General features: G+C 40.8%; 1 protein-coding gene across 1 annotated transcript in view; it reads left to right on the top strand.

Annotated features, from left to right (window-relative positions):
* Positions 1 to 14910, top strand: part of LOC137198713 (dolichyl-diphosphooligosaccharide--protein glycosyltransferase subunit STT3B) — an 84262-nt gene that overhangs the window by 29638 nt on the left and 39714 nt on the right. Inside the window, exons 2-3 of the mRNA XM_067612606.1 lie at positions 5096 to 5204; positions 12773 to 13060. Of these exons, the coding sequence (XP_067468707.1) occupies positions 5096 to 5204; positions 12773 to 13060 (397 nt within the window). The remainder of the gene's footprint in view (positions 1 to 5095; positions 5205 to 12772; positions 13061 to 14910) is intronic.

The raw sequence follows: 14910 nt of genomic DNA, 5'->3' as shown, positions 1-14910 counted from the left end.
GATGTAATTAGAAACTTTTGTATTTCAAGCATGAGGGTTGGGATTGTAATGTTTTTTTTTGGGTGGAGTTTTCAATAGCATGGCTTTTCCTGGACCTATTAAAAAAAGATCAAAAGATGAGCTCTGCACTCAGGATTCAATTGAAGGAATGCTCTCCGCAGTGTCAGCAAGTGCTCCAACATTGAAATTAGGATATTTATACTTTTGCCAGTTTAGGCAAATAATGACCTGGCATAATAATTAGTTGCTTATTTTGTATTTATCTTCTAATGACACTGTACATGTAATTCTTGCCGCTTCTCTTTGTATAAACAATCCTATATTAACTGAGACAGAGCCTCATGGAACCTACTGCACATGCTGGCAGACTAGTAATTATAGCTAATATTTAATTTCAGATTCATTAAGTCACGTCTTGTAACATGTGTGCGATATTGCCATCACACAACCACAGATTGCAATTACCTTATTGGGCCATTGAACAAGCAAGCACACACACACATACACTTCGAATAAAGTGATATTGCACCCAGATGATACGCCAGGATGCCTCATCTTGTCAGGTGATGGCAAGCATGCTGGACACTCAGCACTATTAAAGCTTTGGCTGCTGTCCAATGAGCCTGTTAGTGTGACCCTTTCCACCAGCATGGAGGTATTAGTCTTGGGGCAGGAGGGAAAAGTGTGGAAACTATCTTGCCATTCTCAGGTAATCCAACCAGAAAATCCCATTGAGAGACTGTTAAAAGGCAAATTTGCAAGCTGCAGATAGTTGTAATCCTGTTCTTTAAGTGGTCATGAAACAGCTAGGGGCTTGTCTGGAAGCCTAATCAGTGTACCAGCATTACAGTTGGGGTTGCAAGTAAGTCTAGTGGCTCATAAGACCGTCCTTCAACTGGATGATGCTGGCTATTGTGATATTAAATAACATACTTTTCATTTGTGGTTGTCTGTTATGGTCCAAGTCACAAACATCCCACATCTTAATCTACTAAAGACCTCCTCTGTCATACCAAGAGACCGCTGTGTTAAAAAAACAAAAACAACCCAATAACTTGATGTCTTGGCGATGCTCAAACTTGCCCATCTGATGTGTTTCTAGTTGATGTTCTTACTTGCCCTCTGGGTCCCTAAGTGGTCTCTCATTTGCAGGTCATCCATTCAGAACAGAGGTGGCTAATAAGTCAAGGTTGATGATTACACCCGTGGAACCAAAAGTCTATTCAGACATTCACCATATCACGAACCAGTGGGGGGAAAAAGCAATGAAGCATCTGATTAAGTAGTTGATACTGAATGAGGCATTACTGGCTTGTAAACAGCAATGGAGCCCTCTTAGTCATGCTGATATGATGGCCCTGTCTCAACAGGAAACTGGTAATCAGTGAAACGGACCTTGATTAAAATGAATTATGATGCCTGCAGGGGGGCCCCAAGTGATCTAAAGTGCTCAGTATGGCGCTCCTAATTTTCATTGTTGTTTTGAGATATTATCTGGTGAGTTAATATAGGGGCCCATTTTCCCCTTGATCTTCCTCGCTATCAGTCCAGGAGTGTGTTTTTATGGCGTTTAGAGGTGGTGTTGCCAGGTTTGAACCTCACTTTCTGGTTGTTGGGGGTGCTGCAGTGGTATTCCTAGTCATTATGTGCTCTGTTGCCTGAGACCATATTGGCAGCTATGCATTAAATTGCTAATGTGTCTGGCAGAGCTACATCATCCGTCCCATCAAAGTGACAAGGGCAGGGATAAAGCACTCTGCTCGGCTGTCCACGAGATCATTGGAAAATGGGTTTTGTGGATATGGCTTGGCAGCTCGCAAAGTTTTCTTTTAGAATGCTTTCTTTGAATTCGCTTTGTTTCTGCCTCGCCGATTTGACAGCCAAAGAACAATGAGGCAGAAGTGGCTAGCCAGTTCCGCCTGCATTGGAAATCCCTCTGTGGTAGAACTCTCTCACACCTGGCTGCCCCTGCAGCTTTGCACTTTGTTACTTTGTGGTTTTTTTGTACACCTCTATATGTAAGGAAATACACTCACAGAATGAAAGAACAAAAGTATTGTCTGAACCACCATTTGATTTTTGAGGAGCAGTTTGGTTGGACACAGCAAATTATGTGCAGTAAAGAAAGCTTTGCATGATGGAACAACTAAGTTTTGATGGACAAAGCAAAATCTTTGATGGCTGACAGTACATTTTAAGGTGAATTTTTACTAGCCAAAAAACTGGGATACAACTATAATTTAAGTGTGTACTTTTCTGTGTGACTCTTGAATTCCAGCTGGAATGAGTTTGGCCAAATGAGTTTGGCAAAGTCTGTACTGTGTCCTGACTCAGGCCCTTTGGGTTGTTGAGTTATATGATGGGAATGCCTAAAGGAACAACAAGGATAAACACACCAGATCCTCAATAGTTTTTCAAGATCACTTTAAGAAACACAACGCCTGTTATAGTTTTGTATGTTTGGCCTTTCCATCTAGGCACACATAAGATTGCATTTGTAATTTCTGATCACTTTACTACCTGCTGTTATGAAAAAATTACTTTCCTTCTCTGAACTATCTATAGAGAACTTACATTTGTAGTTTTCAGTGCAGCCTGATGTTAAAAATAAACATTGAACTTAAGTGATGTATATCTGCATATAAAACAGAAATTCAAAATGTATCATATAAACACAGTTGCAAACAAATATCAATCACTGAAATTGTTTCCTATCCTAAGAAATAGTCTTAAAACTGACTGGATAAAAATGTTGGAAATGTTTACAGTATAATCAGTTGTGCAAAAGCTGATCTTTAAAATGAAACATGGTGCTTAAGATGAACACAAGAAGCGTGTTCTCAGTGTTGGGTTTGAAATTACTAATACCTGGCCAGACCAACATAGGCTCGCTGGAAACAAGAGCCAAGATGGGAGGCCCTGCATGAGGGAGGAGTGCTCCAGCTTCAAGTGTGATGTGGAGGAGGTAGAAAATCAGGCACTTTGTGATGATTAATGAGCTGCGCCTCATGCCAGCAATTTTAAAACACACTGTCCTGATCATGAGTGTAAGTGGCGCACACTCCGGCAGCTTTGTGTTCTTATGCTGCCTCTTCCCCCCGTCTTACTTGCATTTACAAACACACACATACACACAAACCATGATAAACTGAATAAATGCCTGCTGTGGCAAAGATGGAAATAAGGAAATGTTGTTTATTTGATTTAGGGTTGGTTGACGGGCCTGTATTTCTCTTACTTTTTTGAGGTCATACCTTTTTTCTGCTTGTGTGTTCTGTGAAGGCGTTTCTTTGTAGTCTTCTTTTTATTCTTTCTACAATGAACATAGCATTAATTACCACAATGTTACTGGGATTTATTTGCTCCCAGTTGCCTCCATCAAGGTCCTGTTTGTTTGTCTGTAAGAATAGTTGAATATCTCAAGGACTAGTGTAGCGTTTTCAGTGAAGTTTGGAGGAATAGTAGGTCATAGGCTATGGAACAATTGTCTCTGAATTTAAGGTTTTTTAATTTTTTCTGAATTTCTAAACATTTTCTACATTTTCTCATGTTGCATGTGCATCAATTTAAAAAAATATATGTCATATGTATCCCATGAGTGTCTATGTTTGTTTATGAAGAAGATTCAGATTGAGATTAATAAAAATTTCTTAATAATTTGTATTATTAAAATAGCAAACTTAAATGCAAAGTGTGTTAAGCAGCGTATTCATATAATTACATAGTCTTAATGAGCAGAAGAAAGAAACGTGAGATATGTACTGAGCAGGACATTTTACAGTAAAAAATAAACTTGTCAGTGATTTCTAGATGGCAAACCATTTAATGGCAACAGCGTTTTTTCAATTACCGCAAACATATCCGTGACATTTCTCTTCTGCAATTTCTTATTACTTTTCAGCTGACACATACAACAATACGATATATCTGCGATAAGCTAATATCACCCATCTGACTTGATCGATCAGGCTCTAGTTATCACTAAGCATGGTTAGAAAACTACATGGGTAGGCATGTATGTGATCTGAGGATGTACAGAAACACAGATACACAGCATCAGTGTGATATTGTCGGCTTAGATCTCAGCCTTTTATCACAGCCACGCATGCATGTTTGGTCTCGGGGAAAGAAATTGGAGTGAAGATACAGTACATACAAAAATTAAGGTTGTTCAAACTAAATCACACTTGAACATATCTTTGCATTATTTTGTAGCATTTTAGGCTCTTCACTGTAATCTTACTTTGTGTTGGTTGGCTCTATTGGGCTGATTAGTCGCACCGGTATACATCTCTATTAGAGTGAGCCAGAGCAGGTAATTGTCCTCCAGTGAAGTGCTCTGCCTCGCTATAAGTTCTCTATGCATCAAGTGTCTTACGTGAGGTATATGAGCCTTTATCTGAGCATACCATAGAGCAGCCCACATTAATGAGCTGCGCATCAAAGAAGGTGCCTCAGAAGATATACTGAACACTTGCTCCGTTCTCTTTGGCAGCAGTCTTCTCAACAGTGTCAGCTCTTTCGTTCTGCTGCTTGACACTGTTCCAGCCCCCTCAGCTTACCACAGCTACAGTGTGAATCAAGGCCTGTTTGCAGTGATATTTCTTATATTTATTCTTTTGGCTTTTTTTTTTTTTTTTTTTCTGATCTAACTCCATACCCATTTTATGTCTTTGTCACATCAGCACATGCCACTGGCTGCAGTTGGAATTATCTGTACAATAAGCAGGCTTTGTTCTGAAAAATGCCACAGTATGTGTGAGAGCCCTTCATCTCTCCATTTTTTAACCGAGGGCTGACCTGAGAGTCGTTGGCATCAGCACAAAGGCTCACATAGTGAATGGAGGCTTTATCTTCCCAATTCTAACAAGGCAAAATCTCTGCAGCTTTAGCCGTTCTGCCCGCCTTCAGAAAATCTGGAAATGAAATAACCCATTATTTCTCAGAGTTAAGTGTTTTCGGTCTGTCAACAGCTTAAGAACTTTGGCAAAATATGGTTAATAAACGGAAATAGATTTTCCCTCTCTGTGTGTGGTTGTTGTTGTGCCTCGAACCTTAACCCTCTAAGTCTTCTCTTTTTCTTCTGTCCCTTTAGGTTTAACTACAGATCAACACACCATCTCACCACAAATGGCTTCTACGAGTTTCTCAACTGGTTTGATGAAAGAGCCTGGTACCCCTTGGGCAGGATTGTTGGTGGCACAGTAAGTTTCTCCACAAAAACATGCCGCCAAGTTTCATGTCACACGTTTGTTTAATTGTTCATCAGTTCCAAGGCACCTTTTTTGTAGGAATACAGATTTAGTTACAGACAACACCATTCTTGTGAAGTAAAAGGAAAATTAAATGATTAAATTGCAGAGTTTCCAGTTTTGTCATCTCAGGATTGCATCACTATATTTTGCTGATTATGTAATACTGTTAGCTTAATCAGACTGTGACCGCCAATGTGGATTAGCTTGCTTCGCATCAGACTTATAAACCAGTTTGGAAAAGAGTCAGTAACTCTGAGTCTGAGGTCAGATTGCCCACTTCAGCTTGGGAGCAAGTTAATGGCCTAGGTGAAGTAGGACATGGAAGGTTGGATCTTGTTCATGAGAGAGGGGAAGATGGAGCCTGAGATTGCCAGTGATGTGAGTTTTGTACCTGACTACGGATGGAGCTGAGCCTGAAGGTGAAACTCTGGATTTACTAGTTGATGTCTCACCTGTGTTGATGAGCTCTGGTTAGTGAGTAAAATAAGATCATTGATTCATCTTGATTTAATGAGTTTTCCAGATAGGGTGTCTGGGCTCACCCCTAGAGATTAGATGAGAAGCTCAGACACTCACAAGTATCTTGTTGCGTAAACCACAGCTCTTGTGTGTTGAAAAGGGCCAGTCGAGGCGGTTTAGGCATCCGATCAGGAATGCCTCCTACGCATCTCCATATGGAGATAGCCTAGGCTCGTCCAGCTGGGAAGAGACCCCAAGCAGACCCAGAACATGCTGGAGGGGTTACTACACATCCCACAGAGCCTGGGAATGCTTCAGAATCCCCAAGGAAGAGCTAGTTGGGGAAAAGAATGTCTGGGCTACCTTGTTTAGCGTGCCATTGTTACCCTGACCTGGTTAAGTGGCAAAAAAAGGAGGCATGAATGGAAGAAATTTCTGGGGATTTTGCAAATCCTGCAGTCTCAATCCTTTTTATATTAGATGCTAATCAGAGTGACCTGAGCACCAGACTGCTTGCAGTAAGCCCTTCATTCAGTACAGTTAAGCATCACATTACTGTATGCCTACAATTATGCTTAAAGGGGACATATTATGCACATTTCCAGGTCTATATTTTTAATCTAGTGCTCTAGAATATTTTTGCATGGTTTACAGTTAAAAAAAAAACTATTTTATCTGATACATATCCTTTATGCAGCCCATCAGTTTAGCCGACTCCAGCTCAATGGCAAGGTAGAGAAAACATTGCAAACAAAGTGGTCAGGGCAGACTGAATGCCTGGGCTTTTTGACTTACAGGGAGCTTTTCTACATACATTAACCTCAAGTTTTAGACCTTTGACCATGTTTAACATAGACGTCCAACATCATAACAGTATATAAATAACAGAAAATCACAAAAATCATGATATATGATAATAATATTTAAGAACCTATGGCCACCATAACCCAGATAAGCAGTTTATATGTCAGGCCAGCAAATACTCATTTTATATAAATTTTTATATGTCCACTGTTCATGAACAGGTAGGGGCTTACTCATCGATTCTGATATTTAGTCAGCTTCACAGTTACCTCGTTGATGGTTAACGCAAGAAAAAGGGGACGTCTGTGGTCATGGGTATCCCCACTGCTGAGTGTGTTTGTGGGGGAGGTGTCATGGGGTTATCTGGGGATAGACAAGGCAGTGCCGGGATACTGTAGAGTCCTATAAGCCTGTGCTGGGCAGCATGGATTTAAGTCACAATCCAGTAGCAATAGTGAGCTGTTAACTTGACAGATTCCCCTCTGTCTATCCCTCAAAGCTATCATGGCCTCCCTGTTTACCAGCAGCAATGATTGTTGTGAAACATTGACCCTTTTCAGTGAAAAATACAACGTGCCAATGCCACGAAATTTATCTCCCATTCCCCCACCTCTCCTCCTCTGAGCATCTCTTCTCCCTGCCTCATCTTCTCAGCCCTGCATCTTGTGAACTGTAGAGTCTGTGTGAGTAAAATACCTTTGGCCTATCCATCTCCCTCTCCTCTTTAACAACCCCACCTGCTTTCTTTTCTCTCAACCAAGCTCCATAGACCCACCAAGGTTGGATTCTATGCTGTAATTGCACTAGCTAATGATGTATCAGGACTTCATAATCCAGGTCTTCAGTGCAAGATAAACCTTGAAATGTCTCCCTACATGTTTCTGTTATTCAGTCCAGCTGGGGGGCTAGAATAGAACTTGGCCCCTGGTGCCTGTGGTGCCTCTGTTTCTCTCTCTTTTTTTTATTTTGTTCCTTTCTTCCTATCTCTGTGTAGTGTAAACTAAGTCCTGTGGGCTGTTTTGGAGAGTTCTTCTGCACTGTTGAGACAGCAGGGCATTTTAATGCTGTGCATAGCTATCGGATGCTGTTATCATTACAGCACCAAGCAGATGGTGAGGGGCAGGAGCTGTAGCCACGCTAGATGCTGATGTTTGAATATAGTATTCACTACTGCACAACAGGCGCAAGGAATTGGAATCCAAAACCTATCCATCAGCATTCATCTGTCATAGGCAATTACCATCCGTTAACGGTAATTGCATTTGACAAGCCAAGCTTGTAATAATGGATGTGCTAGTACTGTTAAGGTACATGGATACTTAGGTTAGATCTTGTACCATGGAGTGGAAGCTGAAACTCATGATTAGACTGGTAATCAGAATTGGAAGGCGTATTGTTTTAATTTAATTTTCATGACATTTACAAGATCCCTGAACTGCACAACGCCATTGTCTTCTGTATACAAATAAGCACACAAAGGATATACAGCTCATATTCTTTCTCTACACTCTTATTTTGGCATTTCATGAATGTATGAGTAACTAGAAGAGTGCACTCAGTAGAGTACAGATCTCTGCATCTCAAAGAAAACTGAGACTATACATGCCCCCAGACACACCTGGTGAAGAATAGTGTAATGGTATTGTAACGGAGAGTCCTCCTGGGTTTGCCTAAACCACCAAACGCGATGATGAAGTCCAAACTTCTCAATTTAAACATTATTTATTTATAACATTTTGTTATTTAGAACATTCTGTTGTAACACATCACACAAAATAAAACCCCTCCCTACTTCCTTGAATCTCACTCAGTTGTCCCTCCCAGCTCCCTTACAGTCAAGATGGCAGAAAAGCTAACAAAAATGGGGATTTATTCATCTTATATCATACTTAACTTAAGTGGATCATACTATCAGGTACAGAATTAATCTGCAAATGCTCCTGTTCAATATGAGACCAAACTTTTCTATAGATGTCAGTTTTTGAGCCATGACAAAGGCCAAAAGACTTGTTTTTAGCCTACCTGATTGCTGGAAATGCCTTTTGCTGCAGTTGTTGATCACTGGCAGTGCCTACTGGCTGGTTAAGAGGAGTGAGGAGTCAGCAGTCAATGGCGTTATAAAATAGTTTTTTCAACAGTTGTGAATCATCGCAACCATGAAAGGTCCTTGAGCGTACAGTCATGAATGTACACAAAAAAGTATTAGGCTGATGGGTCCAGTATTATGCGAGATTAGCTGCAGACGGATATACACACGGACACACAGGCGCACACAACCAAACACATGATCTCTGCCAGGCGTAACAAAAACAAAAAATAATTGCAGAGTAATTTACAGCATGATTCATTTGAAGCAGCTTACTGGAGGTTTTTCTGATCTCTTCTGGTAAAAATTAGTCATTTCATTTTCCAGTTGAACACTACTTTAAATATTTTAATTTGCTCAGGAAACCCCCCTCAAGCTTGACCAATCTGCAAATGCTGTATCCAAGCTGGGCTTAGGTGCTGTGTCAATTACCGGTAACCACCTACATGGCAGAGCTGGCCTCTTTCTGTAGATCGTTTCCCTTTATGAATATGAACTCTGTTGCTCTGAACATAATTTTCTGATTCAAATTATGTTGTAACTTAATAAACCACTCTATGGATGGACATTTGCTTTGGTCTCAAACAGCTTTATTACACAGAAAGTAAATTATCAGTTCAATACCATACCCAGCATGAAAGAAACGCACACAATAAAACAATACACATGTTAAAATTCCAAAGAGAAGTTTAAATAGCAGCGGTATATACAAGACCTCGCCTATATGGTTTCTAATGTCTCTCTCTTGAAAGTCATGGGTTGAGCAGTTGATTTCAGTGGGAACAATTTGTGAAGTGATTCTCCTGGCTAGAGTATGTCTTTCACTGTCTCTTAGCAATTACAGAGCAATGACAGAGGTCATGTTGTCCTTGCACCATGTTATTATTTTGAATAGTGTCAGCAAATGATTGTTTCCCCACCAGTGCCACTTAGACAAGTTACCAGACACCCTTTTTTATTTGTTACAGACACTCCAGTACCGTTGGCGTTGAAATCAGCTAATGTACAGCGTGCTGGAGCCAATGGGTTGCTTTACATGCTGTTTTGCTAATGTAATTTAAGTAATTCCACTGTCTCGATGATAGATGCATTGCAGCAGAACGACTGTGGCGTCAGATAAGTGAGGTGTTGTTAAGAGGCAAGGCCTATTGTAACCCACAGTGGACTCGGAAGAAGTTTAGTGCCAGATGGCAAGTCACATTCTGCCTCATAGGGTTCACAGAGATTTTGATAGCAGGTGGGTGGGTCATTCTGTTGACCATACTAAATGCAAATATCTCCCTACAGTATGCAAATCTATGCAAAATGAAGCAAGATCTATGAATCGATGCAAAAGAGAGATCTGACAGAGCTCAGCCGGCGGGCTCAGTGATAGATCTGTGTTCATCTCAGCCTTTATTGTTAGAGGCTGAGGTGGTTGGAATATTTTAAATACAGAGGGACTCACGCAATGTGAATGAACTTCTTAACACTGGCTGAACAATCTGGCGCTTGCTCAAGGCACCCTGACGGTAGTGGACGTGGCGGCTGGGGCTCAGGAGGTAGAGCAGGTCATCCACCAATCAGAAGGTGGGTGGTTCGATCCCCGACTCCTCCTGTCCACATGTCGAAGTGTCCTTGGGCAAGATACTGAACCTCAAATTACCCCTGATGGTTGTGCCAGTACCCTGCATGGCAGCTTGGCGCCATCAGTGTGTGTGAGAATGTGTTAGTGAGCAGCAGAAACATCGTAAAGTGCTTTGGATAAAAGTGCCATTTACCTTTTTTTTTTTTTTTTTTTTTTTTACCATTTACCATTTTAGTTGCTGGAGTAACCAAAAGCCACTCACTCATTTACCATGTTGGCTAATTGTCAAAATCTCACTTATTTGCATGACTGAACTAGATAATTTTCTGAAAACAGACAAGCCTCATGGAAGCAGGGCATAAAGTTTACTCCCACACTGCATTAGAAATCATAAAATGAATGTGTGAGAGCTCTTATTTGCATCAAGCCTATGCTTTTAAAACATGCAGGGGTGTGGAAAAGTGTTGGGTTCATCTCAGTCTGTTTCAGAGTCCATAATACAGTTGCAATCTGTGGTCGTCGTTCAAAAAAACTTTAGATAGTTTATGAAATACAAAAGTTCCGTTCCCGTCTTATTTTCAAATGGCTGTCTTGCCATTTTAATAATGTCAGTCGCGTCTCTGAGGCTGAATGGTGGTCGGTGACCCTGCTGGCTCTAGGTTGAATCCACAGATCCACCTTTGCTCTATCCGAGAGCAGTGACTGAGACTCTCGCATTCAACCTTTTACCTGCCTGCACTCTGTTTAACACACCCTCTCTCTCTCTCTCCTCTCAGTCGCTATCTTTCGATTTTCTCCCTCATTCTCTCCAGCCTCTCTACCTCTTTATCTTTCATCATCTCTCCTCAGGTGTCTACCTCTGCCTTTCTCTAATGTCTCTCGGTCTTTTCTCACCTTCGCCGCGCCTCCATTCTTTGCTCTCGCCTTTATTCTTACCCCGTCCCCTCTTCTTTATTCAAAATCAGACAGATGATCCTGACAGTCCTCATTAATTGTGTATGATAGCGTTAAGTCTCTAAGCGCTCAGATGGGTCACACCGTTTGGAAGACCGACGAGCCGATATCAGTTAATGTGACAGTTGCTGTCTGGACCAGTCCACCTGCCCTCTCCCTTTTTTTTATTTCCCTTTCACTCCCACCCACCCTCCACTCCCCCAGAGGATGACTGTCAGTTGCTCTTTCTCCTGAGCCATAGATAAGGGAGGAGTGCTTCTCTAATGTGACAGTCCATAACAACAGAGCACTGTTGAGCCAATAGACCACTCTTTGTAACCATGAAGACGGTGTCTCAAGTGCGTTTTTGATAGTTCATGGTATTTTCATAATGACCAAGTTATGTAATGTATTCTTGAATGCCAGTTTAGGGAGAAGTTTGGATAAATTACGCACAAATGTTTTTATCCATCAAGCCAAAACCTTACCAAAATCTACTTGGCTATAATGACTAATCACAATTCTCTCTGTAATGTTTTGAGGACCCGAACCGTACCAGAGTTCAGAATGGTTAATAATTACAAGAGTGGTTTTATAAATGGCAGGATACCGCTCCATTAGACAGAGTCCAATCCTCAGAGCCGAGAGGCAAGACGTGGTTGGTTTTCATTGAAGTAGATTGGTTGATGAAGCTTAGGTCTCTTAGGCACCAGCTAATTAGAGACGTGAAGACCTGAGTTTATTAGCGGCAAGGCAAAGTGCATGGATTGCGGCTACAGCGAACACACATCAGGGACATCACTCACGCGTTAAACATAGCCTCGCTTTACTTCAGACAGCCAGTGTACTGCACAGGGCCCTAATTGGATCTGCTCTCATGTATTGTTGAGACAGGGCCACGAGGCCTCACCTACTCAGGCCTTAGCTTCAACTGAGCGGAGAGTATAATTAATTACAACTTTCTGTTGAAGAGCACCCATTACATGACAACAATTTTTGATAGTAGATTAATGGTGTAAGTTGTTTATCAAGCAAAAAATGTCAAACTTTTACTGGTTCCAAGACTCTGAAATGTGAAGATTTACAGCTTTTTTTTTATTGTTGTAAATTGAGTATCTTTAAACAAACAGTTCATAGGGTTTACCTTGACCTGAAATTGTGATGGACATTTTTCACTGGTTTCTGACATTTTATTGACCAAAAGATTAATTGATTGATTATTTGGACAAATAATTGCTCCCCTACTTGGCAGTGCAACTGTGCGAGTGTGACGTTGTACTTTGGGGTTGTGGAGTACAAGGCAGCAACATAGATTTTTCACATTTTTTTCCGGTCTACAGGGAAGCATTACTTGATTTTCGCTGGAAAACTATAGCTGTAATGAATACTAGTGGGACCAGAATCTATTGATATTATAATAAAGTGATGGTACATATAATTTACCAACTCAAGAAAAAGAGGATTTAGTGTTAAGTTGTAAGCCTTGATAGAGCTTGTTTCTTCCTCCATGTACGTGCTGTTTATAACGCTGTAAATTTTAGTTTTTTCTTATATCCATATAAAATAGCTTACACTTCTTTCTGTCCCTCACATCTATCCCACTCTTTATGTTGGTGTTCCTCATTGCTCCTCTCACAACTTCTCCCTTTCTGTCCCTCCCTTACTCAGGTATATCCAGGGTTAATGGTGACTGCAGGCCTCATCCACTATGTGCTCAACTTGCTCCACATCACGGTCCACATCCGTGATGTGTGCGTCTTTCTGGCACCCGTGTTCAGTGGTCTGACCGCCATCTCCACCTTCCTGCTGACACGGGAGCTGTGGAACCAGGGTGCAGGACTGCTGGCGGCCTGCTTCATTGCCATCGTCCCGGGCTATATCTCCCGCTCTGTTGCTGGCTCTTTCGACAATGAGGGCATCGCCATCTTCGCCCTGCAGTTCACCTACTATCTATGGGTACGTACACTAGTCCCTTGATGAATTCTTCCTTATTTCTTCCTCAGGATGCAAGAAAGAAAGCGTCTATCATAGACACGTACATGGAAATGTAACGTAGGCATGTGTGACGAATCAGAATAACACCTGAACTATGTTGATCTGGCTTAAGATCTGCTTTAGCTGAAAAACAATGTTAAAATCTCTAGTCCAGTAGTGTTTGCACAGTCCTGTGTATCCCTGTTTTGAAGTGTTGCTTGGCCACAGAACAGTTGAATTATTTATCTAGGCACACTGGGCATCTATGCCGGCCATGTGGAGTCCAGGAAATGACATGCTGCACTGTGAAACCTTCACAATAACATGACCTTCAAGAGTAGAATAGGAAAGATCTTGGGTTAAACATTGAATAGCCCTTCTCCTAAGGTACCTTACTTTCCTCTGTGTGTGACTGTGTCTGTATCTCTCTCAATCTCTCTCTCTCTCTCCCTCTCTCTATGTATATGTGTGTACATGTATATATATATGTGTGTGTGTGTGTGTGTGTGTGTGTGTGTGTGTGTGTGTGTGTGTGTGTGTGTGTGTGTTGTGTTTTACCTCAAAAAGCAGCTGACCTCGTAGAATGTATGTATGTAATTATCACATGTAGAGCTGCAACAATTAGTGAATTAATTAGTTAATCAATTAGTAGAATGGAAAACATTAGCTGGTTCCAGCTTCTGAAATGTGTGGATGTTATTGCTTTCTTTGTCTTCTGTGATGGTAAACTGAATGTCTTTGGGTTCTGGACTTCTGGGAAAATTACAAAATCGCAATTCAGTAAACATTTCAAAGGTTTAAAAATCTATTTTTTATGTTAAGCACCGGTCTCTTTGTGTGTTTCAAAAATATTTTTCTTCCAGTTGTTAAAACCTTATTTGTCCAGGGTATCCTTGCAAGCTAGACCTTGACCAAACAAAGCAATCCCACAGATGAGAAGTAAAGGTTATTTTTGAATAGAGGTTGGATGTTTGCAGGAACTACAGAGCAAATAATTTTTGAAAGGAAGGAAGGAAGGGGCTTTTCAAGCTGAACGATGTCTGAAACAGACTTCACTTTACTTCAGTCTGTCCACTCTTTTCAGTTACATCAGCAGCTGCCTTACAGCCCTGCAGCTATCTCACATGAATGCATCTCGCTTGTGTGTGTGCATGTGCGAGTGTGTGAAATGGAAAAAGCTCTGCTTTGTAAACAACCATCAGCATCCCCCTTCTTCCATGTTATTGAAACTGACCTTGACAAGTATTGAGGAATTTTTCATTCTGTAAAAAATGGGGAAAGGAAACTTGAAAGAGAAAAGAATGAAAGAAAAATGTTTCCAGATTAGTTATCAGCTGTGTCTGTTAAACCAGGTTTCTCCTAACATTAAAGAGGGGGGGGTGGGTTTGTGAAGGTCATTTATATGCAACATGTTAACCGATTAAGATGCTCTTAACAGATTAAGAGCAGAGCAATACATATATCTTTAGAATTGCTCTGTGGAAATGTGCTGAATGTAAAAGTCATTAGAAATACTAAGAAATAACAAAAGATATACTCTGCAAATGATTGCGAAATGTTGCATGTACGCTAATATTTTCAACAAATTAAGTAACCAAGACTGGAAAATCAAATATGTTTAAGAATTTGAGAAATTGGTGTTTTCTGTCATGAAGAACATTCTTTTAATGGATAGATCTTTTTTAATACAGGATATCATTACTGTTAAAAATATTCTTTATTACTGTTAAAAATAATTGTATTTCTGCTGCTGCAGCTAGAGAGGGTCGCAGGAGGAAAAGTGCAGATAATCTGAATGCATAAATATCACTGTCTGTTATTAGAACACAGTG

This window comes from Thunnus thynnus, chromosome 15, assembly GCF_963924715.1.
Source record: "Thunnus thynnus chromosome 15, fThuThy2.1, whole genome shotgun sequence".
Lineage (NCBI taxonomy): Eukaryota > Metazoa > Chordata > Actinopteri > Scombriformes > Scombridae > Thunnus > Thunnus thynnus.
The sequence above is the reverse complement of the archived record's forward strand: the minus strand, read 5'-3'. Positions and strand labels throughout refer to the sequence as shown.